The sequence below is a fragment of the Ascidiella aspersa genome, chromosome 3, assembly GCF_963924565.1.
Source record: "Ascidiella aspersa chromosome 3, kaAscAspe10.2, whole genome shotgun sequence".
In the NCBI taxonomy this organism is placed as follows: domain Eukaryota; kingdom Metazoa; phylum Chordata; class Ascidiacea; order Phlebobranchia; family Ascidiidae; genus Ascidiella; species Ascidiella aspersa.
The window spans coordinates 29,754,358-29,781,387 of record NC_139449.1 but is presented as its reverse complement, the minus strand read 5'-3'; the positions used below and the strand labels follow the sequence as shown (position 1 = coordinate 29,781,387).

At 38.5% G+C, this 27,030-nt stretch overlaps 1 protein-coding gene across 1 annotated transcript in view; it reads right to left on the bottom strand.

The window, feature by feature from the left end:
- LOC146161479 (calcium-activated potassium channel subunit alpha-1-like) overlaps window positions 1-26,351 on the bottom strand; it is a 56,803-nt gene extending 30,452 nt beyond the window's left edge. The window contains exons 1-15 of the mRNA XM_083385168.1: window positions 25,888-26,351; window positions 23,077-23,207; window positions 20,114-20,282; window positions 17,914-17,975; window positions 17,576-17,669; window positions 16,790-16,901; window positions 13,387-13,538; window positions 12,182-12,262; window positions 11,235-11,416; window positions 7,515-7,625; window positions 6,296-6,484; window positions 5,074-5,179; window positions 3,635-3,754; window positions 2,930-3,039; window positions 374-442 (exon numbers count right to left, since the gene is read on the bottom strand). Of these exons, the coding sequence (XP_083241294.1) occupies window positions 374-442; window positions 2,930-3,039; window positions 3,635-3,754; window positions 5,074-5,179; window positions 6,296-6,484; window positions 7,515-7,625; window positions 11,235-11,416; window positions 12,182-12,262; window positions 13,387-13,538; window positions 16,790-16,901; window positions 17,576-17,669; window positions 17,914-17,975; window positions 20,114-20,282; window positions 23,077-23,207; window positions 25,888-25,947 (1,748 nt within the window). The 5' untranslated portion in view covers window positions 25,948-26,351. The remainder of the gene's footprint in view (window positions 1-373; window positions 443-2,929; window positions 3,040-3,634; window positions 3,755-5,073; window positions 5,180-6,295; window positions 6,485-7,514; window positions 7,626-11,234; window positions 11,417-12,181; window positions 12,263-13,386; window positions 13,539-16,789; window positions 16,902-17,575; window positions 17,670-17,913; window positions 17,976-20,113; window positions 20,283-23,076; window positions 23,208-25,887) is intronic.
- Window positions 26,352-27,030: the final 679 nt, after the last annotated feature.

Here is a 27,030-nt window from a genome sequence, read left to right as displayed (position 1 = left end):
CTTTCTTATTATTTCTTATTATTATACCCCAGTTCAATGCTTCCCAACCAGTAGGTCGTGAAGCTATTAAGGTGTATCGCGATTTTTAAATTCTACAGTTTTCTATTAGATCGGCAAATTATTGCATTATATCATATTCATTACGTAACATTTATGCATGTGTTTTGTCGCATTAAAGGCTACGCTAGTAGTAAAGATTGTTATTTCCAATTTAGTTGCATTTTAAATTATTGTCAAAACAATTTGATTATGTGGGTCACACAATAAAACTTGAATTAGAAGTGGGTCGCGGACTAAAAAGGTTGGGAAGCAGTGCTCTAGATTAAAAGGTATGTTAAGCTTCATAGCTATTATAGGGAAAGCACAAACTTACTTCGTGTCGTCGTTTTCGTATTTCACCTCGATGGCGACCAGAAGAAGATTCAGCTTTTTGTAGCACAACCTGAAAAAGGGAGAAAAACCCAATCAATTCGACGCCAGAAAGTTATGAATAAATAAAACGACATCTTTTTTGCCTGCAGCCCGGTCATGGCGCGCTATTGCACGCACGTCATTTGCAATCGATTCAATTTGTGTACGCGCTTTCGACCTTTCAAAACAGCTCGACGGAATAAACAACATATTTTTTAATTCCGAGCTATTAATATTTCAGTAGCTCAAAGGCTGGCAGGATTTACATAGAGTTGTGCTCGTGGAACCTGCTTCCATAGCGAGATCTTAGACAGATAATTTCTTAAAGATCCAGCTTTGCATAGCCTTGAGTTTTAAATTTTAAATTCCAAACAGCCAAAGTTTTTTTTTTATTAATCTGTGGTAAGACTGCTTGAGGGAGGGACAAAGCACTGTTTTTACCCGTTCGCACAAAATCCTCGACTTATTTCGGAAAATAACGGAAACCAATAAAGTCGAAAGCTATATCATAAACCTATATGAAATAAAAAAAGGCAAAAAAGGCAATAAAGGCAGACTTTTTTCAGACTCATTTCGACGAAATAAAAAAGAGCGACAAACAATTTAATTTGAAGTTACCCGTTTCACACCCGAAAGACAGCCAATAAACAAAAAGGGGCAAACAAAATGGCAGCACCGTCCCAAATCAGTCGCGCGAAATCGCAAAATTTGCAGCCAACAAAGCTCGCTCACTCGCCCGTAACACCGTAGCTGCGCATAAAGGAAGCCTGCATCGACGGAGGCACGCAACACAATGCAGGGCCGACGCGAAGAGCGATACGCAACGCTAGCGTCGCGCAGACGCACGCGACATTCCTGATTGGAGCTGACGCCGTTGGCTGGTTGCCCCAAGACCCCCCAAGGCCCCAGCAAGTTGGCACGCTTATATAGAGCTTAGCGGACGCTTGTTTTATTGGTATAAATTAACATGGGAGTTAATATTGGCAAACTTAATGCGTATTAAAAAGAGATATCAGTCATTTTATAAGATGCAAAGAGGAAATATATTTTGCCAAAAAGGCATATTCCTTTTTTAAAATTCGGGTGAAAATCGAAATGACTGAATATAACCTCGCTCTTACAAACAACTTACGACAATAGATTCAAGTGGGATTAATCAAGACTTTTCGGTCGTAATCAAGTCATCATTTTATAAGACGGAAAGAACAAGTATATTTTGCCAAAAAGACATATTCATTTTGTTTAATTCAAGTGAATATCGAAATGACTGAATATAATTACGAGAGAAAAATCTGTGGATGTTTTCCTGACGACGAATGTCAGGCGATCTTATAAAATGGTACGCTTCGACCAGAAATACCATTATTGGAAAAAAAATTGTAACTGATACCAACAACGATTCGACATCAACCGAATGGTGAATAAATGGCCGAGTGATATTTATTTTCCGACTTAAAACGTTTAATTACATAAGTAGCTAAGGGTGTAAACGCAAGAACAAAACATGCTAATTCAAAGCAACATATCCATTTTTGACTTTCTTTTTCCGTTTTACTTCCTTAAACCCTATTTGAAAACCATCAGTCAAACATATATCGATTAAAAGTGTGACCCGCTTTTTCTAACGCACAAACCGGATAAACAGCGTTCCACGGACACAAGTTTTTCACGCAAGGTACAAACAAAATAAATTGATGGGTTAAGGTTAAAATATTCAAAAAACAAATAAATCAGTCAAAACGAACCAGTGTCAAGACATTTTTTTTTCGGTCCACATAAATTAGGAAAAGCAACAATTTTGGCAATCGACCGCAAAATTCAATCTTGATGATGTTTACAGTCATAGCGATAAGGTGCATTACTCTCGGAGTTGAACCGTAAAACACAACGCAGCAAGAGTGCGGAGAGCTGCGTTATACAATGCGATAAAACTGCGAATTGAACCAACATATAGGTTGCTCTCGGTAATGCTCTATTAACACCAATGCTGATTTCGACGAATAGTGTATGACATGTTCTGCTCACTGTCTTTGCATCTCAAATTGGCGTAAGTCGAACTGGTTTGATTTTTGCCATGCTCAGGGCAGAATACTATAGCTGGGAATAAAGAATTGCTACACTTTTACTATTTTATTGACAACTAAGTATATACGTTTTATAAAAAAAAAAACGCTTTATTGCTCCGCCAAAAAACTTCACCCTTGGTTCACACGTATCCTTATTGTTTTTAATGTGTTTGGCCATTTCAGGAGTTGAAACTAAAAAAAAATATGATGACTAGTCTAAAAAATTTTCTACCTTTGGAATGGAAAATTTTACCAGCCAAAAGGGTAAATATGTTTCAACAAAATTAACAATGACATTTACTCGATAAAATTTGCTCATTTTCCTTAATCAAGTCTTATTAAAAAAATAGAGTAACACAAAATGATTTACCAAGTGTCAGAAATGGTTTAACAGAACTATAGGCGAATTTTCACCTAAGATCTACCCTTGCAAATCGAACCGGGTGACTTACTCGCAAACTTTTGGGAAGGTGAAGTTGACAAAGGACGTCGACAGGTACTCGGTGTACATCTCGGTTCCCACACCCGCCAAGTAGTGCTTCTGCCACGAGTCGCCGTCAAACTGTAAAGAGGAAAAACATCTAGCGGTGTATCATGTACTACGTATACAGATTACACAGGAACGAGAATCACAATGACTTGATGGATTGAAACGACTATCCCTCGATTTGTCATGTATGTACTTCGGCGTGAAGCGAAATGGAAATTTAACCGGTAATGCCGTAGCTCTTAAAATAGCATCTTTCAAAAAAATAATTATAAATTGTGGCGATTTAAGATGTCGCTTACATACAAAAAGTATTGTTTGTTTCTCTATAGTGTTATGCTTCAAGTTCGCTCCGCACTGTCGAATGTCAACTGTATACTTTTGTTTAAATTCACAAATAATATAAATGCCAAACGTTAAAAAAACATAATCAAATTGTTGCCCTGTTTGAATTTCAACACAGACATTAACGATAGTTTACTGTACTCATGCCCAAAAGAGCAACACCGGTGCATGAGACTTTTTTAAACCCACAAGAAAATTACCTTTATTTTCAAACCTACAATAATGTTAATACTTTTCCAAGCAATGAAACAAACACGGTCATTGACTCTAAAGTTAGCACCGAATGTTCATAAACGCGTTGCCAATAATAGCGCACGCCTCGTACCTTCATAGTGGAGCGCATGGAGAAGAGATTGGCCATCAAACTTGAAAATCCGGGCGCGAGGCAGGACTGTGCTATAAAGCCCAGCTTGAGCTCGGACAAGCAAATCACATCGTCTCCGTCCTGCACAATACAAGAGCATTATTATACGACTATAAAAAGGCGTATTTTTATGGAATCCAAAACCATTGGCAGCAGGTTTATGCTTGTCGATCACTGTTCCGCTGACGCGTATATAAACAATAAAACCCAAAGTTTGAAAAAACAGAGTAAAACCAGGATCAGACATTTTTAAGGTCAGTTCCCATAAGTAAAGTAAAGTACTTGTACATAGCAAACATATAGCAACTGACGATGCCTGTATAGTCGAAACATATATAATTCTTTATCTAAGTGTCTGATACTGGTTTTACTTGGTTTTTAAACCTTGAGTTTTATTGTTTACTATATACAACAAAGTATATGCCCTGTAATCGGTTAAGCGGAATGACTCGTAAAAACAAGCTTGCCTTGGAACTGCTGAACACTCACCTTGCGCGCAATAATTAACCAAGATTGCAAAATCGAAGCTTTGTCAGAAGCAAAATAATTTTTTCGAAAAAGCCCGATGTTTAATGTCAGATATATCTAAAATCACTGAGGATTTGTTTTAAACGTTGACGCAATGTTTGTAGCCTACTTCGGTATTGTAACGTTCTTAGTTATCTCAGCACCAAGTACCGTTTTATTGTAACTATTTTGTATTAAGAATACATTTATGATTGTAGAACAATAACACAGCTTTGGTCTCTGTCGCACTTTAAAAAACATATCGCCAAGAAAGAGATTTAAACTTTTTTGAATAATTTCGCGATACTTTGTTTGTGTACGATCGTTTAAAAAAATGGACATTAGTACGATACTATAGCAAACTCAATCTGTAAAAAATAAATCTCCTCGTCTTTACAGGTAAATGACGACAATAAATATTAGTTGAAGTAAATTTTCCTTGAACTTTCCTATCTTATTCAAAGTCAGTGATTTATAAAAAAAGATAAATATATATTCTAATATTTAGTCACAGAATAAAGCATCATGTGTTAATCTCATTTATACTCAATCGACGTGGTTTTGCTGATAGGGCACTTTGACCGAACAGTGCAGATTATATCAAAACATTAGGTCCGATAAAAAAGCTCCCATTAAAAGCAAGCCGGTGCTAAAAGGAATTGCAACGCTATACATATCAGCTAACGTACAAAACATTTACCACAAACGTAATTATAGCATTTTACCAAAACCCTAAAGTGTATAATGTTCAAAATAGCAAAAAGTTGGTTAGCTTACGTACAAAACATTACCACACACGTAATTAGCATTTCATCAACACTCTAAAGTGTATACTGTTCAAACTAGGAGCATAATACAAGAATGTGGTTTGCTAAGACGCCTACCACCGATACCTTTACGTTCCAACTTGGGATGTTGAGCAAATGGGCCTTGTTGTGATACTGCATCACCTGGATGATAATCCGCACCTTTGGGTGGTAATTCTTGATCGATATAACCCTGAAAAAAAGTAAGGCATTTAAGATTCCACTGCTCGACATTAGCTGTAAGACAACATAAAACGCAAAGATAGACGGTTTAAAAGCATTTGCTCTAGATCAATCAGAGAAGTCTTTATTTTTATATGGACTTTTTCTGGGCTTGAGTGTAATAAAAGCCCATAGTAAACCCATCTAGAAATACTTAAAGCGGAAATTTCGGAAAGAGCGGAAATTTCGCGGTCCGGCATTAAGCTTTGCAAGCGCCTAAGATGCCGTAAAACTGCAATGCCAGTTTGCCATTCCGTCGTAAAAAGATCTCGTAATGGCACATGAAACTGAACGCATTAAAACAGCTTGTCATTCCGAGTTACGAACAGGGGACAAGTGTGGGAAATTTTCCCTTTTTAATTGACCTGGGCTTTAAGCAGCCAAGGTAAGGTGGGACCCGTAAACGCCAGGAGACGCGAAACAGTCGCCGGCCGAATTTCGCGGCCACATTGCATCTGATAGAAGAAAACATACTCCCCGTAAGCAAACAAGACGGGCAAGCCAAAGGCTCAGTTTGGAAAATCTAAAATCGGGCCCTGCTTTCGGTGCGCGGCAGTTTTTATTTAGGAAGTTTTCATACTCAGTCAATGTTTACTTTGGTGAGCATTATTTTTTTGAGGCCTAATTAGCGGAGTCTTGTATTAACAAACTTTGTAAATTAGTCGAATATGCGCAAGATTTTACCTGTATACCAACGTAAACAAAAAAACTATATAAGCTTTTTCTTTTTTGTCCTATTTCCAAACCTAAAACAAATGTTCGGGAATATCATGTAATGTTTGAAAGCAAATAAAGCTTTTGAAAGCACATTGTTTAAAACGAGGTATCATCGTGCCCAAACACAACAGTTTGCATGTATACCTTATGAAATGACAAATAGTTTGTTTTCGAATCATAAATAAATCCGCTAAACACTTTAGCGCTCGATTAGTATACAAACACCGTACAAAGTACATCTTTAAAGATTCTGTTAGGGCGTTTAAAGAGCATAACACCGGGTAAAGAGGGCGTTCTCTAAACCCTGGGAAAAAAGAGAACGACGAGAAAAAGGGAGTTGTTTTCGTTCGAAATTAGGCCCGATTGTTACCTCATAATATTCGAGGCGTCCTCGGCGTCAGCGTCCAGGCAGTACTTGTTGGCAAGGATGACGCAGGCGTCGGCTTCCTCCATCTTAACGCGCGACAAGTCGGTCGAGTTGAGAACAGAGCCCTCAAAGAACTCGACTTGGGTGAAGTGTCTCTTGAAAAGCGCCTCCAGCTCCAGGTTCGGTGGTATGCTGCGGGGTTAGAAAAGGGTGAGTGGGTGAAGGGGGCGCTACAGGGTTTCGCCTTGTGGCCTATAGAACGTCGGTGTTGGAGATGCGGTGCTTGGCTGCATGGGGTATCAAGCAAAGAGCTATGAAACAACTGAAAATACCTTCCAAGTCGTTTTCGCTGTAGAAACTAAGTATAGAGCAGCAATTCGGACCAAAATCCATGCTATACTTTATTTAATTTAAGTAATCATGTTTATATTTCTGTAAAACAATGTCAATAAAGCGATCCTGCTTTCACACTTTCTCTACGCGAAATTTCCATAACTTTAATGGTGGTTTAAAAAGCAATAATAGCGACGGCAAAAGTGAGACTTTCGACCACCAATGTGAAGCTAAGTCGGTGTATTCGCCAAGGTCCTTGACCAATTTTGCATACATGAAATGCATAACTGCTAAGACAAACAATTACCCCTAAAATATACTTCAGCAATTTCTATAATTATTGTTAATCTTTTTTATTTCTCTATACATTTTGAATACTGTATATATGCTGGTTAACGTATTCTCGTTTTAATTATTAACCCTGATGAGGTCAGCTGGTTTATGTTTCCAAAACGGTGCTTTCAAGCTTCGTTTACACCAGAAAAGCGTTTTCTATCTAGTTTCTTTAATTTGGATGATCAGCTATGCTCGTGACATCGCAACTTGACTTAAGTCGCCAAAACAGCGGGTTGTAATGTCGGTAGAGCCGTTTATATCTATGGCTAGCGGCACCCCTTAGAAATAATAAATAGACTGCGGCGCCCCTAAAAGATTTCCGTGGGTAATTCACTAAAATAACCTGGAACAACACATATCAAATCTACACAACGTAGAAAGTTAGAATTGAATTTATTCCAGTATAATCTTACATAAAAAAATATTAGAGTTGAGCAAAAATCAGATTCGTAAAGAATATCAAACATCTCTCGACATACTTAAGCATTAAAAATGGCACCCCAGGGTGCCGCTGCACCCCGGTTGAGTAGCACTGATCTATGGGATCACCTACCTGTGCAGGAAAAGGACCTCCACGTTGACGTCGTCGCGATCCTTGTGCAGGAAATCCTTGAGAAAGTAGGAGACGCTCTCGAGTGTAATGTGGCCGCATACGACGATGTGCCTTGAATAATAAGAAGACAAGTATTAATGGAAGCGCACAAACGCTATATCAGTACTTCGCAACCTTTCATAAGTGCCCCACCCTTTCCATAGGCCCTCAATACTTAACTCCATAGGCCCTCAATACGCCCCCTCCTTGCTTACCTTACCGAAAAATGCATCATACAACGTCAAAAGGGATGTCTTGAAGTCATAATACAAACCCTAAATATTTACTTACAAATTGATCGTAATGTAATATTAACGGTTGTCGTGCCCTTATCAGGCTGATTCCCAACTTATAACAGATATAGAAAGTGTGTCGTAAATTTGTTTATATTTTAAGGGGTTTAACAAACACCGTTATAATTTATAATCCTTGCATTCCAGCCCACATTAGGGACTGGGAACGTACGCTTGTTAGGCCAACCTCATGCTAAGTGAACGGAAATATTTCTGTCCACTGTGTTGTGTTTGAGTAGGCTGAAGAGAAACGGATAGAGCAGGTGTCTCACGACAAATCAAAAAACATAAGTGACTTTCAGACAAAAATGTCCGTTGTTGCACGCTATAAGCACAATTTTCTTAAATATATATTTGTTTAAAATGGCAGGAAACCCTTATTCTTGCTGCTGTGATAAGCGATTTTAAAATAAACTTTTAGGTGACTCATGTCGAGCTATAGAATGTTGAAAAGGGAAGCTATAGGTGTCGCATTGGACGTGGAATGCTCATCACACTTTCCAACAAAAGCTGTTTACAGCGGTTAACCACGAAAAATACTTAGACTGAGACGCCTACAATGCACGTCAATCATGCAATATAATTTCCTACTTACTGACCAGCCTATAAAACGCATGCCGCGATGTCAATCATCTCGACAAGCGCCATATAGTGGAAACCAAATGACACATGCCGCATGCTCACTGCACACCTAGTATAGAGAAGGTCAGACGAATTCCAAAAATAGAGAATGTCGTTCTGAATGTCGTTAATGCTGCACGAAATATAGATCGTTCTAAAATTTTTCAAACAAAATACCCAACGCTGGTTACGCGTTGTTTTTCTAGCTTACATAACATTGCTTGCATCATTAATTGACAAATTCGGTAAGTCTGCGATGGTTTTCGGGTTTCGGTGTATAATATGAAAACAAGTTATTTTCCAACTCACTTATGTTTTGTCGAAAGAACGTTAAACAGAAAAAGAAACAAGCACAGCCCAGGCCTGGTTTGTGTGTTTAAAATTGAAAGATTACGCCCTCATTTAAATCTTTAAACAATATACCAGGGTTAAGCAAAGTGCGGCTCGCGAGTCATATGCGGCTCTACGGCCTGTTTTGTTTGGCTCTTCCAGTCGAATCGTAAAATTCGCTAAGATACCGTTTATGAACGTTTCTCTCTTTTTCTTTTCTTCATTTAGATGCCAGCAATTCGTTTATGGGGTAACACTAGATATAAAATCCGAAGAGTTAGTTAACAAAAGACTGCTATTAATAAATATTTTGCGTGTTATTTTGTTATTACCGTTTATTACAATCCTGCTATTATTGCTGAACTTGTTACTGTTTTAATATTGAAATAATTTTGAGCCTCTCTGTTACTTGTATTTTCAGCAAATGGCTCTTCCATTAAATACATTTTCCCACCCCTGCAATATACCCTAGCCAACGCAGCAGCAGCAGCAGCAGCAGCAAGTACAGGGGATCAAAAACGCCAGCCAAGGCCAAGAGCTACGTCATCACGACGCTCATAACGAGTTCCATTAGCGGGATTGCATCGGCTGATATCGGCAGCAGCTGGTTGCGATCAACAGGGCGATCCAAGCGGCAACACGCGCTGTTGTTGTTGCTGAATACAATGGCAAAAAAGACTCGCGGGTTACTATAGGGCTGAACGAAGTTAGCTCGAAGTTTCGACAGTTTAACGCTTCAATTGTAAAACTGTTCTTCCGGCAAAATTTTATTAAAATGCCAAGGTTTCAACAACTTATTCGGACAATCTTCTTTAGGGCAATATAATTGCAACTGTAGGCAAAAATATATATATATATATAACAGACAAACAACAGACTATACGTTCCAAACTACGAGTTGCAATTATACTGAAGAAGAGCCCGAAAAGGTTGTCGAAACGTTGGTACTTGAATGAAATTTTGCCGGAAGAACAACTTTACAATTGAAACAATGCCTGGCAGCAACGGTATACTTATTTTAACGCTTTGTTTTCCATCATTACAGATTGGTGAGCTATTAACGACGGGGTTTATACGGGAACAGGAAATTTGATAAATAAGGAGTTGTTATGCGGATACACACCTATACTTCCTTGTTTCGCTTTTAAGGGTAAAAGATCTACTTGCTTCCGTGTATGGCAATTGTTGTCCAGAACGCCATTTGTCTTCTTTCTATTAAGTTCAGCGGCCATACACGCTATATCATATTGTTTCGTATTTTGCATGAAAAGCCTTTTTCACAAAACTATTTTTAAACACTTGTTGCTCGCATTGGATTGCAGATCAATCAAATCTGCGTCGAGTAGAGCCTAAAGCAATTCATGCGGCCGCTGCAAATCCACTAGAATCTTGTTTCACTATACGCGCAACGAAAAACTACACCGAAACAGCGTGACGGGCAAAAGGAGGACCGAATTGCATTAAACGGGCATGGAACTACAAGAGCAACATTGGCGACTAATTGTGTTTTGCAGGAGACAAGATGCCTTGATCCCCTACTACAGATCCACCTATTGCGGTCACAGGCTGCCTGGTGTCAAGTCCTACTCGTGCTTGGTAAGCACCTCCTGTAGAACTCAGCTCGATTTGCAGAACTTAAGCTACGACGCAGTCTGCTAGTGGCCCACACGAACTGGCAACTGCCACTGCATGTTAAATGGTAAACAAGTTTTGTAAGGTTGGTAAACGACGAATCTTTAATTGTGCTTTGCCGCAAAAAAATGCAAACTATTGTCTCAGTCACATTATGGACAGTTGTCTATAGTAATACAATTTAACTAAATAAATGTATTTCCCGAGAGCGGTCATTCTGAGTTTATTTGCGGGTTATATGCTAGCTTACCAACTTTTAAAAAGATATGTTACAACATATTTGCAAAAAGATATGTTGCAACATATTGGAAGACGGGACATGATTTGAAAATCAAAAAAACACTATAACTTTATAAAAAGTGCTAAATATTGCTCACACAAACTTGCCTGGTATACAGACATCTTAAACCGTTTTATTAAAGCATGTCGAAGGGGCAAGTTTAATAAAATAAAGCGTTGGTTGGCTGCAACGTTAGTGGAGCCCTGAATTGTAATCCTTGCACAATGTAACTACATTCTCAAAAATGCGTTTTCTCATCTACTGAACAGCCTACAACCAAATCAAAATGTGTATTTGAAAGCTTAGGTTTATTGTAAAGTCTAAAGCAAATCCTTTTCAACGATAAAAGTGCCAATAATGTAGAAGGTTTTTCCAACCATGTTGCACAGTTTTGCTGTTTTAATCTCGTTTATTGTGACGTTACAGTTAACCACTCAGAAGAAATACGATTAAGAGTGCCGCGAACTATGCCTTAAGCACTCAAATATCAGATATGCAAAATGCAACTATCTAAAAAAAACTCACTTTCTGCCGCTGACCGAGGTGTAGGCTCCCCCGTACTTCTTCCGCGTTCCGATCAGCTCGATGATCTCTGGCACGTAACTGGCGAACATGGCCAGGCCTCCGAAGATGAAGAAGATCATAAAGAAGCGACCCAGGGTGGTCTTGGCCGCGATGTCGCCGTAGCCCACCGTCGACATTGTGACCTGAAAGAGTAGTACTTGTCTGCTGTTGTGTTGTACGAACGTGTGAGTTGTACGATACGTCCAAGTCCAATTTCGGTGATTGGAAATTGGAATTTGATAAAGGCAGGGCTGTGATGTCGGAGTCGGGACTCAAGTTATGCCAACCCGAGTCCAGGGTCGGACGTGCGCATGCGAAGTACTAAATTCATAACCTATAAGGTCGCAGACTGTAAGTTGTAAAGGCGGAACAGCATATAGTGAAATATTTTCCAACCATGAGGATGGAAGTTTATTTTTTTGGCTGGAAGCTCGGGTTATTTTGAACCGACTCCGTAGTCCTAGTATAATTACGAGCCTTAATTTTTTATTTTTTGTGACGGTTTCGACTTATTATTGTTTTCATTACGACGCAATGTTGAAAACAGTCGCAGATAGTGCGAGACTAGACCCTTGGGCAGATCGAAAAAGCACGTTAACAAAGTCCCAGGCTTGTGTATGTTTTAAAACGAGAAAGTCCACGTATGTATATAAACCAAGTGAAATGGTTTGTACATCTCGATTATTTCTATTCGTGATAGAACAAACAATTTTTGTGCGCAACAATACTGGTTCAAACCGCATTTTATTATAGGTAATAAACTAAAAGCCAAAAGAAGGTTGAATTAATAAAATTTAGGACATTTACGCAGGTCTATTTCTGTCCGTGGTTCAAGAAAATTTCTGTGTGAGATTTCTGTGTTTGAAACGCATTAATACAGGTCTGCATAAACTCTAAAGTCAACTTACCATCAGTAGGTAGACGCTCTCCCAGTACGTGATGTTCTGCGGGTTGGAGAAGTCAAGCCACGGGTCGCCGGTGTTTTCAACCTATTAAGTAGCATTTGCATAACTTTTAGAAATTTTACAAATAAATGGAGAACAAACGTGATGATACAGCTTTCAAAATTGAACCTTATAGGATCTACCAATTGTAAAAAACACAATGGTTTGCGGAAAGCTAAAGATACATTTAATCGCTGTCAATTTTTTTATGCTAAGATGTTGGCCGACTTAGTGCCTTCTGTTTAGCTTAACACGATTTTGTTAGCAGGTGCCGGGAAATTGAATTAACGCCAGCTGTACAGAAATACGTTACGGTGTAATTACATTCGTTGGCATTTGCGCTTTATGGAGCATGAAAAGTTTCGCAATAACTCGAAAATGTGGTGCAATAGCGGGATAACCTTAATGGAAAGTTCAATTGTATCAACAATCCGAAGAAAGAAGTGGTGAATTTCTGCTTCTTTTTAACTGGCATTATAGCTAGATTTGTTTAATATGGATCCGAGTTCTACAATTCGTTTTCTTCAAATTCAATTAAAATAACCTTTTTGTGATGTATCAGATCAAAGCAAAATTATAGACTTGAATTAAGTTATCGATATTTTGAACTAAAATAAAGAAAAAATGAGTAACTAACCTAACTACTCGTTCAGTGTACTCGTTTACTCGTGTGATGTCATGTTTCAACCAAACTGACTCAAAGAAAGTTCCGCCAACGAAAATCTTCTATTTTCCCGAAGGATGTGGAATTAAAAAAAAGTACTCGCACTCGACAAGGGCATAACTCGCACGGGGTGCGAGTAGACAGCACTCACTAGCAGACTTGGACAACTAGATAATTCTAATTTCCAATTCAATGAATTAGAGCAAAATGCGGCTAATCCTAATTCTAATCTAATTTGGGAATTGCTTGTGTGTTCTAATTCTAGTTCTAATCTAATTCGGATTTTACCAAAAATACTACTTGGTTCAACGGCATTTTTAGTGTCTCAATCAAAACAAAGAATTTAAATTAAAACTCTTTGTTTGGAACAACTTGTATGTATTTTGTACAATGTACAGTCTGAATACTAATTCTAATTCAACTTGGAAAAACTGAAATGCTCTAATTCTAATTCTAATCTAATTTTGAAAAGCCAAAATAAATCTACTTGTCCAAGTCTGCTCACCAGATGAATGAAGCCGGCGCCTGTGAGCCAGATGCTGATGAAGATTGAGAGTAGGTTGACCAGCTTGATGCTGTTGCTCGTCTTCAGAATGTTGACGAACTGCAGGATCTCGGAGAACTGCAGCAGCCTCATGGCGCGGAGAAATCGAAGACCTATAGAAAAAATTAAAAAGGTTTGTTTTTCGAGTTAATAGCGACAGGGATAAGGTACAGATTGCGAGTGAAGGTGCAGTCATGGTTTGTATCCTTATTGCTGTGTCTTTTGGAGTAAAGGATTTTATACAAGATCATTTGCGTGCGCATGTAGTTTAGAGACCTTACCAAAAGTCGCTGAACCCGTTTTTTACGTATTTTTGCCTTTTTAACAAAAACAAGAAAAAAGATCTGTTATTGGCTCCAATCATGTTGTTACCGAAATGGTCGGCTCGATCTTACATACGTTGCAATTAATTACGTTTTTTTCATCACATGTGTGATTGCTTACAAAAGTATTTAAATGCGTTGCAAAAATACTACCTAAGAAATATAAAATGAATTCCAGTTGACAAAACATAAAACTAACTCCAGGGCATAATTGATTTCAGTGTATGGAAAATTAAACACAAAGCAAAAACAATCTTATTTTTCAGTTTTTAATTACGACTAAGTTGGAATTCCAAGTGTGCGGTGTTCGCTGAAAAATTCTTTCAAGGTAAGGTGCATACTATAAATAATCGATCTCTCATACCGCGATTGACTTCCTATGGAGTATAACTAATACTTTGCCGAACAGCACTGAATTCCTTGTGGGCCACATACACACTGATATTGATCCAAGTTACATAAGACTGATTTACTAGGCTAAAGCTAACTGGGTAAAAGTTCAAATACACGTCCAATTCACTGAAACAATAGGGCAGTGGTTCTCAACCTTTTATGACTTGCGGCAGTGCGGCACCCCTCAGAAATAAGAAATATATTGCGGCACCCCTACAAGATATTTCCGTAGGTAATTCACTAGAATGTCACAATAAACGAAACTGGAACAACAGACGTCTACGTTACACAATGTATCGTCTAAGTTATAATTGGATTTATTCCACTATAATCTTACACAAAAAGTTGTGAGAGTTGAGCAAAAATAAGATTCTTAAAGATTCTCAAATACCTCTAGGCACCCTGGAGCATTAGAAATGGCACCCCGGTTGAGAACCACTGCAATAAGGTGATAACACAAAGGACAAATTTGACACAATGCATCAAAATATATCTTATTAGACGCTAACGAAGTCTCCAGTGGCCGTCAATAGATAATACGCCCCACAGTACAAAGCACCACGATGGACAAAAGTAATTTGCTTAATTAAAACAGGGTTGTGCAACTTACGCGTGTTTTTTCATACTTCAGTCACCCGACTGAGGGAAAAAATGCTTCCTTAATAACAAACAAAATTTAAGGTTGTTTTTGAGTGACCTTCCGTTTTACAAACATGTGGCCACCGAATTGCATTACAAACCTGGGGTTATAAGGACATTAAGATTACAACTGGACCGCATATAACAGTGCTTCCCAACGTGTCGTTGTCGAAAACCCAAAACTAAGTATAACAACAAAGTTCAATGGCGACCGATTCTCTTCAATATTTTTTTTTAAAAAAGGCCAAAGTGAACAAAACACAGATAAGACAAAAGCGTGAATATCTTTAAATCTATAGTTAAAATGAGCCATGTATTCGCATTGCCTCCGTAATTATTTTAAATTTTAGGGAAATCTTGCTCAGAACCAATATGCTAAATACGATTTTGGGGTTTTTATTACGTTTTCCAAAGCAGCCTCATCCATCTACATTTTTCCATTAAAGTAAATCAAAAGGGACCAGAAAGCAATATTGGCAAAGAAAATTGGGTCCGGACGGAAAACGTTACAATTTTAAAGCCAATCTTAAAACTAGAAGAATGGGATAGAAATGCATTCCAAACTATGGCATTCCACCTTTTGTTAGAACGGAAACGTTCTCTGTTTGCCTGTAAGAGTTTCGGTAAAACACGACAGCACCAAACTTGACACGACACCAAACTTGACTGGCACTCAAACACTTCGTACGGGTCAAACGAGTGCATTATGACCCAAACAAACAAATTTTCTGCGAACGACCAACAAGCGAAAGAATCTAAACTAAATATCGGAACTCTTTTAAACTGTTATACGCAACTAATAGTTTATGAGTCTCACAGGCCTATTCTGGATGGAGAGTAAAAAAATGTAACGTTTGATGCAAAACATATTTTATCTTGAATCATCATTGGAAACAGAGTCTTAAAAATACCGAAACACAATTATTAATGTACGATTTTTTTTAACGACGAAGGGAAATACGCTTTGCTTTAAAGACATTTCAAAGTGAGCCTTAACTTGTGGGTTCCTTTTAATGCAGAAAAACAAAAAAATATTCGGCCAAAACAAAGTTGTTTCGTTACAAAAGTGATAACTACAAACAACTATTTATTTTCTTCAAACAAACACAATAATGTTGAGTTCTCAATATTGTAAACGATTAGGTCCCAGTTTAATTAAATCGCCAGCTCGCTAAAAAAAAGCATTCACCGGTATGCAGTAACGCGTTGTCCTTAAGCAGGAATTAGTGGCCACCACTTTCTGGACTACCGGCATTTGCATTTAAGTTTTCAAAGGCACCGAACTTAAAATAGAGTGCAATGGGGGAATATAAGGTGTGGGACGAAATATAGACATTCTCCGCAATTCGTGTAACCTCACAATGCTGACATCAAAAGACACTTAAGAAAACAACGCGGAGAGTAAGCTGAGAGTTTAGATACAAAAAACTGACCCGGTGACATGGTGTTGCTACTGCGGGTTCTGGAACTACAGAAACGTTTATTTTACTCCCACTTCAACTGTTTTGGGAATCAAATTCAACACAGGAAATGCAAATTAGTAACCCAAGTGTTTCTTGTCTAATTGAACGTTTTATCTCTTCAGAGAGATTTCTAGTTAACTAGACTTCAAGTTAAAAAGAGGATTCAGACAAGAACCAAACAAAAAATTATCAATGCAAAAAACAAATCAAACAGGAAGTACCCTATCAAATGGTTGTTACAATGTTATGTTTTACAAATAAGCTCCCAAAATCTTTGCAACAAATTTCTAGCAAAATGCTAGAGCGATAATATTTCATAAAATTTCACAAACTTTTAGGAAATGCCTTATACCATCAACACTGTTTTTACATTATGGCTTTAGTATTTTTATCGGAGCTACCAAAATCGTTCTTTTGAAAAAACAGTAACAAAAATGGTGAAATGAACAACATCCAGTTGCTTTTGAAGCGGCCTATAACACAACCGCTATAGGCAAATCTTAGTGGTATTATCCCAGCACAACTAACGATTGTTTCTTTACTCACCGAGCCACGTGCGATTAAGATAGACGGAAACGAAAACGGGAGGCACCGTAAAGAAATCCACGATCGAATTCACTTCGAGCCAGAAGAGCAGCTTGTCGTTTGCCGCAATGAACTGAAACAACAAGAAAGCTGAAATTGCGGGGTTGTTTCAGGCTTGCTTGTTTCAGGTTTAGTTCCATAATCGCTGTATTTGGGGGTTATTAAACTTGGGTTCATGAACTTTGGGGGTACCTAGACTAGTTTTAAGGGGTTATAAAGGTATAAATGACTCTTATGTACCTAATTAAAAATATAAAATATGTATTTTGGAAGAAAAAGCTGTAATTAAAAAAAACACTTTGGCGCCATTTCCTTAAATGTGTTTATACCTCATTTCAGATTCATATTTGTTGGACCAAAACCGGCAGGTTTCTTCAGTATTTTTGTTTTATGACGTCATATTCACCCTGGTCCACACTAACCAATTTGTAAGGGTCCGTGTTAAAAAAAGGTTAAGAACCCCTGGTTTATGTTAATGAGTCTTATGTCGCTTGAGCAGTAGAAATAACTAAAATCGCTTTCAACCAATTAAATATAAACCTTGAATACTATTACATTTTACCGAGTCAAAATATCTCAATACTATTTATTAGAAAGTATAAAAATGCATTGTTAGACTAACAAAACAAAAATCCAAACTATAAAAGTTCAATCGTGAAGGAGGTGAATTTAATCTGTCAAGCCACACATTTCTATCAGGCCATCTCTGGAACTCGAAAAGTTGACAATGCACAAGCAGGTGCTTACCCGAAGGCCGAAGTAAAGAAGAAAGAAGAGGTTGAACGCCACGTCGATCTGCAACGTTGTGTCCGTGAAAAAATTCTTGCACGTTTCTATCGGGCTGAGAGTGAAAAAGAAAATGAATTGAAAGACTTTATGTCTACGTTGTTTAGAATTTTACATTATACATGAACAGATATGATACCGAGCCGATAAATCTACTAAATATAAAAAAATTAAATAAATAGTAATTTAGACAAAATGTTTAATATTCAAAGGCGTGATAAGGTGAGATGTATTTGCTTTTTACCTAAATGATATTCGTTTATTTCTGGTAATAAAAACGAGAACAAGGATGGACTTACTGCGAAGAATCAATGAAGTAGATTATAAGTGCCCCAATGCTCAGCATAAAGACAGAAACAACCTGAAAGATAAACAAGGGCACATTGGTTTTGGGCAAATCACTAACGAGCTCAAAGGGATACAAATGAAAGACGTAAAACATTGAATTGGTGTAATTTGTAAAGGCTAATAGCCGACGGAAGTGTTCTGTGGTCAGAAGCGATTATACAGGTTCGATTAAAGGTAACAAACACAGCCTACGGGCAGGCGAACACGAAAGCAAATCAATCATTCGAACCAGTCTGAACAATAGCTTTATAGCCACAGTACGAAATACACAAATCGATTAAACCAATGGTTCTTCACATTTGCTACCTTACCGAGCCCCTAGATCATTCTGCAAGCTTTTGTTGAACCCCAAAGTTCACAAAAACCAGAGTCTAGCACATTTGATTCTAATACATTCTGTATAAATGCGACCATATAATGTTATTGTTTTTGATGATCAATTGTGATAATCGAGGCTCTTTTAAACTGAGTCAATATTGAAAATTAGAAACTATGGTGGGAAAAATTCAAAATAATCATTGCTAGTTTTAAGTAGGCAGTGCTTTTAGGAACTTTCGTGTTCAGAATCAGCGTTTTGGAGGGCTTTCGAAAATTTTCCCAAATATTTCAGACGGCTTTTGTGGTAAAAACTACCCAAGTTTTAAAGTAACATGGTTAGGAATAACTGGATTATACTGCTGAGTTTTTGCGCGTGGTTATTGCAACATTCCTGCACTGACCAACAAGTTTAATGTCTCAATTTTAACGGTTTTTCAGGATTGAGGATAAATGAAGAAACAGCTGCGAGTCGCAAACGACTGCAAGGTTAGTATAAACAGCACTATCTGATCGAACTATAGTAGTAAGGGTGACAGCTGGTCACTGGCCACTATACATGACCAGATGCAAAGCAGTCATGCATCTTTAACAACGTGAAAAAGAGAACGGTAGCTTTAGAAGTGGGCATGTAAAACACCGAGCCAGGGTGTGAAAAATGAGCGAAAACGCTAGTATGGATTGAATAATCGTGGTTGGAGCTTCTAGTTGAATATCAAAGCATATACACAAGTATAGGCAGCATTTGTGGATGTCTCGGATAAATCCCAAAATAATGGAATTTTGTGAAGATTTTTTTATTTTTTATTTTTTTATTTTTTTTAATAATAAAGGTCATTAGACCTTTTTCAAAACGACTTCATAAACAGGCCTTGTTACGCTGTATATTCACAGATCGGCCGGTCAACTGACAGACGTCGTAAAACGCAGCGTGATCGAACGACTGTCCACCGTTGCCCGGGGCGACGCGGCCCACCAGTCGCACGTCACCACTGGTCAGTGGTCAGTGATCGATCATTTATTGATTTGAGACCGTTACAGCACCAGCCAATGCAAAGAGGAAATGTCATCGGCCGAAACGAAGTGTCGCTTATAACAAGAGAAGTGAACGACTGTATAACCTGGCCCACTGTGTACTATTTGTCGAACAAAAAATTGACAATAAACAAAATAAGAAACAAATTAGTAGTGCAGGAAGTCAAATACTGCACATGTTCAACAATTATGTTAATGTTAACGACATTTGCTCTATGAACCAGTCGTGTGTTTTAGTCACCTTTACTCTTGTTTTCAATGAAAGGAGAAACGGGAGTCGCGAAGGTTTTTGCAAATCGGCAAAAGGGTCGCGAGTACAAAAAGGTTGGGAACCACCGGCCTAAGCAAAGTGTTACGCCTGCAGCGAAACGCAATAGAGTGTAAATTGCCTTTGACTGGAAGTTGAAGCGATTATAACACACAGGCACAACGGACTTGGTTAGATTAAGAGCAAGGGCCCTGCTTGCGGTCACAGCACGTACTTCCGATGGACGGAGGCGGAATAGAAACAAATTAACACTTTCTTATGACGAGAAACGTTATATACATCAGCGCTCGTTTTAAGTGCTGGTTATATGTACTATGCGTGCGATGAGCTCAAAATTAAGTTACGCCAAACACGAAATACGAAGTTTTGCCGTACTATATAGTTTTTAATGGCGACTGGGCATAGAATGATTTTTACGAGGTTCAACATTAAACCATAACGCATTTTAATATTAAAAAGATGGGCTATGGGTCACACATGCACGCACCTTCCTTCACGTACACACACACGCGCGCGCAAGCACACACACTCACCAGGATTCTGCCGATGAGGGTCTGGGCCGAGATCATGACGCCTGCCCAGTCCTTGACTGCGGTCATCCAGCCCACCTCTATCGCTCCCACGCTCTTGCGTTTCTCAGCGGCCACTTCTGATTCGTCATCGCCGCTCTCGTCACAGTCCAGCAGCGGCTTCGGCTCTTCGCTGTAGCGAAATGATATTTCAAAGTAAACAAAGCGGTTCGCTTGGTGGTTGGATGCCCTTTTTAAAGCGTCTTTAAGTGTCAGTTTTTTTTTAGAAAAGAGGCTGTTTGATGCTACATTTGTGAGTGTTGGGTCAGTTTAATCGGGTTATGTGCAGTTTGCTAAGGATTTTTACTATATAGACTGTTGTGCGTAAGCGTTTGACTATAGATGTCGTAAAAAAATTATATGACTGTATTCTAGGTTTATTTTTATTATTTTTTGTGGCTGGGAGGGGCGCATTTTACATTTTACCACTTTCTTGTGGGGGTTTGGTCAGTTACTAATGATTAGTTTGGTTTGCTGGGAAATCTTCTCATGTTCTTTACTAAGGTACATTTTATGAATTAGGAGAACAGCATTTTATGCAAAACGTGAAAAATAAATCCGCACGAAAATAACATTTTTCAGCAGCGTATCAAATTGTTCAATAATTTAGCGTGTATTTCACTTCGAGTCGGAAAAACAAACGTAGCATAGCTGGCGATGAGCCAGAGGCCTAGCTAAGAAAGGCGGTGGCGTACATATATCCCCGGGCGCCAAGCTACAGGGGCGCCAAAATGAGGTTCAAAATTTTCACAAAAAGCGGTTCTTTTTTAAACACAATGTTCTAAAAAATGTGAATTGTTTTTCCGTACAAAGTAAGGTATATTATGTTAATGTAATAGAAAGTGTGATTAAATATGGAGGAGGGGCGCCACTTATATAGTTTGTCCCCAGGCGCAAAATACCCTGGCAATACGCCTCTGTGCTGAGCCCACGATGTTGCGTCAAAGCGTCGTTTCAAAGGCTATATACATATCTAAAAAGGTCATGTATACACGAAAAAATCGCAAAAAATATTTGCCATCGTCGCGTTGTGGTTCAGGGGTTTAATGTTTTCCATTGGTTTAATGTTTAATTCAAACAGGTCGAAAATTACCGCGCGTCGTACCGATTAAGGTTTCTATTTGTATTGCTCGGCGAGAAAACGCGACAGATGCCATTAAACAAACAGGACTGATGCATATTTTAATAAGTCAGCCATTGGTACATTCAAGTCCATGTATTTGTAGGAAGATTTCACTTGTTGTGCTATGGCGTGTTTTTAAACGGGTTATATATTATAAAAATATAGAAAATCACTCCCACATAATATAGGCCCTTTTGTCAAGGAAAAGTAAAAAAAGTCTCATTTCAAGAAATATACTAAATTTCAGTTTTTCAACCCCCATCCCTAACACTCGTCATAAGTGCCCAATCCTCTACACGAGTTTTTTTTTACAAAAGTACAAAAACAAAACAATACTCCGCGTGTTTTTGACTTGACACTTCCTATTTTACCTTAATTACTTTCGCCTTTCAAAGCATCGGTGCAAATGCATAATTCATGCCGACAAACAACTCAGCCCGGGTTTTAATAAAATTATCGCGTTTGTCGTTTAAACGAAGACAACTACCATAGCAAGAAGTCACAACATAATTGGCAATAACCGAGTATTTTTTTATTTCTATGTAACAACTGGTATGAGTGCCATTCACAATATATTTTTTTCAGTATAAGCTATTTACTGATATATTCATTGATTTTTCTCCCAGACGATTTTTATATCACGGCGTTCAAGGAGATTGCTGATTTTCAAGGCCGATATAACGCGTTAGTAAAGACTGTGTGTTTCCAAATCTATTTGTCTAGGCAACTCACGAACGGAGCAAACAGCGAAAAGTTTGTGCAGCAAACACAGTGCGAAACGGTGCCATGAACATGTAGTAGTGGTGTAGTCATTTGCATATAGTCGTTGCTTTTTTATCGAAAATCAAGACTATACTTTACAACTAAATTAGGTCATACAAACTTGTTTTGAGATACCGGAAATTCAAAATTAGTTTTTATCAAATAACAATTATGGGTGTCAATTTTACTAACAAATTATACCATCGCACGCTGTGAAAATATACCGGAAAAAATTACTGTCTAAAACATGAATAATATCACAACGATTAACAGCTTCTCCTTATCGTTATAGCGGTACCGCGAATACAGAGTGCACACCTCAAATTACGTTTACAGTTTCCCAGTAAATCAAGCACCCTCAACCAATGTTTACAAATGGAAAACCCCGTCAAGGATATATAATTTTCTGGCAAAAGAGTTTCGAGCACTTGGCATTACCGCATGTCCACAAAAAAATGGTTACAAAAAAACGCAGGCCAATTACGTCAAAGAAATATCTACGTGGTAAAAACGCTAAATGCCAATTTATGAAAATAAGTGTCCGACGCAACAGCAAAGCTGTCTTAAACTAGTAGATAGGTAGAGCAACGCGATCAGTTGCGGGTACATTTGACTTGCCTATTTCAAAAAACAAGTGCCACAATTGGCTCTGGGGTTTTAAATGTCTTAGTTACCTAACCTGGTCACATATTAACTTTATTTTACTTTTCCTTGTCTTTGGAAAAAAACGAAAATTGAACAAGATGGTTAGGTACTGTGAATGTTAAAAAATGTGGCAAACCTATACAAGCACCTATAATAAGTCCATTTCATCAATGCATATTATATTTTTCATAATTTTCAATACACAGGAAGCAATACCCTTTTTACAATAATACGACAACCTTCCAATCATTATTGGGGTTATGACCAAAAATAGCTGCCGATTTCGCGAAAAACCTATGGTACAAAAAACTTCCAATCATTACTGGGGTTTGGACCAGAAATGGATGCCGACTTAGCAACAATCCGAGTTAAACAAACGAAAGCACATGTTGCTCACCTGTAGCCGGGACAGCACATGTAGCTGAACATGCGCCAGATAAGGATGACCAGCAGACCGCCGAAGAAGGTAACGAGAGAAGAGGAGAGAAAGGCATACCACATCCGCGTGTTCTCGCATGTGTTCGGGATCTGGAAAAAAAAGAAAAAAAGGTTTTGAAATTTAAACAATAACAAAATCTGTTGGACGCTTCTCAAAGGCGAATATGGGACATGTTGGTGTCAAACTATCGGGGAATTTGTTCGAAACCGTTGGGGGAATGTTAGACGTGCGATTTTCAAACTACAGGGCTGGTATTAGACACAGGGATGTTAGACTATACTGGTTTCATTATTTGATATAATTTAGATAAGCCTAAAGGCGTACCAATACCTTGCAAACTCAATTAAGCATTTCAGAAAACTCGGCCTAAATGATTAGTTAAACCTCGCAAATCAAATTAGGTTTAAGTAATTTAGACATATTGGCCTTTATCAGTCCACACCATACAAAAACCCAAAGGTTTGCGTCAAGAATAAACAAGCAAGTTTTGCGTCAAAATTCTCCTTTACGCACCAAGGGGTAAGCGAAACTGACGCAATCCGCTGAAAAAACACCCAAATCCTCGCGAAGCGAATGCGTCAAAAGGGAAACGAAACAAACGTTTGCCGTCGAGGGACGTATGGAGATCGGGCGCAGATCTTCCTTTGTTTGTTTTCTGTGTCGCCGAGCCGTCGATATTTACCCAGGCGGCCCCTCGTCTGCCGCTTAACGCATGTACGACTGTACGTCTTGTGCTTGTAGCGTTGCGTGGCTTGGCGTGGCGGCGCATATTACAAGGTCAACAACCTCTCACGCGATATTGTGTGCCTAGGGGGCTTTTCAGTGACCGCGCACGGCATGTAGTGCTATTTAAGAGCCCAATACCTAGATTTAAAACTGATTTACAGGCCTAGTGTATAAATATACCGATCTTCGTATTAGAAAACTCAATCAAACACAACAGTCGATTTTTATAGGCGGTGCAGGCTTATTTTAGCCATGTATAATTATACCTTTGTTAATTTATCCAAAAAGCTGAGTACTCGTTTGCGTGAGACATAAACTGAAACTCCCACTGTCACTCAAACAAAAATATAGTTTTTACAGGCCATGACAAACGAAGAAAACAGTATTTTACGCTTGATGCTTGCCTATAATTTAATAAGCGTTGACATCATCACAAAATGACTTAATAACTTATGTTTGGAAATATTTTACCAAAGCTGCAAACGAAACGACTGAAATTAGATTACATAATTATCCAAAATGAAAGAAATCGTTAAAAAGAATTCTCTATTAACCATTTTGCACCAAAGCGGATAAGAACAAGGTTTGGTAAGTCCTTTTTTAAATGATTCCTGACCTTAACAAGAACCGTTTTAAACGCTTGCGCTCGTGGTTTTAACAGGGATATGCTTTCAACATTAGCATCGGCCGGGACATGTTTTCGGTGTGATTTTTAATTACGATTTTTTTTCGTAAGAGCAGACCGTTTAAAATCCGAGCGAATCATGATTTATTCATTAGAACCGGCGAATATGCATAATACAAGTTAAGGCGCAATGCCGAGACGATCGTCCTTTAAAGGCGAGATCAGCTAGAGTTAACAAAGACAAAGTGTCTAGCTGTGGCATTATTTGAGCTCTAAAATGCGACCGCATCACGCGAATTAAACAGTGAAATATTCGAGAAAATAACAAAGCGGCAGCGCTTTGTCTGCTTTGCGCATTTTCGATGAATTATGGATAATCTGCGACTAAAAGCAGTGATCCGGGTAGCGGCACGTTGGACGAGACGGGCAGGTTTGACTGGCAGTTGGGTTGGCAAAGTATCAGTTTTTTGGCCAAGCTTTGTAAATGGTCGTATTTGTCTAATTCTAGGATAATCATGTTGCATTATAACGAGACAAGTTGTGTTGAACTCTCGACGAGCTTTCGCACAACCGGGTAACCTGATCACACAGTTTCTTTGCACCATCATCTGACTTACGTTCGCGAGTTTAATTAAAGTTTTTTGGCTGTTTTTGAGGGTTCGAAACTGGCTCCTTCTTACCGGTCTTAAAAATACATAGTTTGGCCTAGAAATAAACTCTCGACACACAGTACGGTTTTGTGGTAATTTTAATGCGTATTTGTAAGCCAGAATATGTTGATAAAATCTACTGATGGCATAAGTTATTGCGGAAACGTGTAAAACAAGAAAAAAATAAATGTAGATTTTACAAACGTTTTGGCTTTTTATTTTTTCGGAATTTCCCAGAGGTATTACGAAAACCTAAAGTCTGTTGCGTAATATTTGCATCGCGAATTATAAATGACTCGTTCGTATAATACCTTATCCACCACCGAAAACACCTGAAGATATATGTTTATATATTTCGTGCGACTGTTCACCGACGTTGTTACTTTTTGTTAATTTGCAATTTGGGCAACCATCTGCCGGCAACAGAAATATTGCTTGGGGTTGTATTCTTTCCGTTTGCGTTCTATAATAATCTGCGAGACGAATTTCAACTCTGTTGCCCAGGATTTTTAAACAGTTTTCTGTTGCGAATCCGAGAAGTTTTGATTCTTGTTCAGGGATTATATTATACGACACATTTCGGTACGAAATTACTCGTGCTGAGTCGCGTTTGTACAATTGCCAAAAATCTATATTTATGTTAAAAAAAATCGTCATTTTGGTGTTTACAAACGTTTCGCCAATACCTCATGCCATCATCAGTGTTAAAATACCAGTATTTTATGGATACAGAAAAGCAAAAAAGTTCCGAAACAGGGTAACACTCACCAGGGTCGGAACCGAAACGGCGGGCGTGCAATTGCACGTAACGGCGGACGGCTCCGTCATTTCCGGTTCCGGGTCGCTCCTCTTTCACAGGAAAACAAGAAAGACAATAGGGAAGACAGGGGAGAAATAGACCCTTCTCCTTTGCCTTAAGTTCAAAGCGCCCAGCTGCCCGTCAACACGGATCTCTCATCACTGTTTGTCGCGCGAGATGGTCTACGGTTGGTGGCCGAAACGCCCAATGAAGATACTCTGCTGTGGTATATTTTGTCTGTACTCCTGACCACCGGCGACGCCGCTTGCTTTATTGTAAACTTGGGTTATAGATCCGTTTTGTAGTTGTTCTTTTAGCGACGCGACATTGTTGTTGGGTGAACTCCTTTTGTCTATTTTTTTCGGCCAAATAGTGCGGCAGTCGGTTTCGTGTCACACCTTTTCTTTTAAAAGTGCAATGTCGGTCGCCTATTTTTTTTTTCTAAATAAAACGAAAATACGGTTAAAACAACCTGTTTTTTGCCGTTCAAGTCCCGACTTTGCTGCTTGTATCTGTTGCCGACGTCTATCCTGTATTGTTCCGAGTCATTTCGTTCCAATTAAGGTCTGAAAACAACCTTACAAGCGCAATGTATCCTATTTTTGCTCGAGTCATATTGTGCAGCATATTTATTACACGATTCTGTCTAAATTAGCTTTTACATAACATCATCATCATGCACACGATAGGAGATTTTGTTTATAGCAAGCTGTTCATTGCAGCATTAGCGTTCAGCGCGATTGAATAAAACATAAAAAACAGCAAAGCTCAGTCAAGCAGTCCAAATCTTCACTGCTTGCTGGCGAATCTGTTATGCTCATCAAACTCCATAGCGGTCATACCATTGGTACAGCAGTAAAGTTCAGACGACAACTTGTACCTAACTGCAATTCAACGTCGTGCAATACGAGTGCTATATAAGTTACGCTACAGCAAAATTACCCAAGCTCTTCTTTTCTAACTTCGTTTAGGTTACATAAAAGCTTTAAAATCATCCGGCAGCCTTTCGCAAACCGCTACTTTGGCGCACGAAAACAGGGTTACAAAAACGGTGCTGGTTATTTTCAATTTTAGCCATGCAAAGCGGTTTAACGTGAACAAACTACACTAGG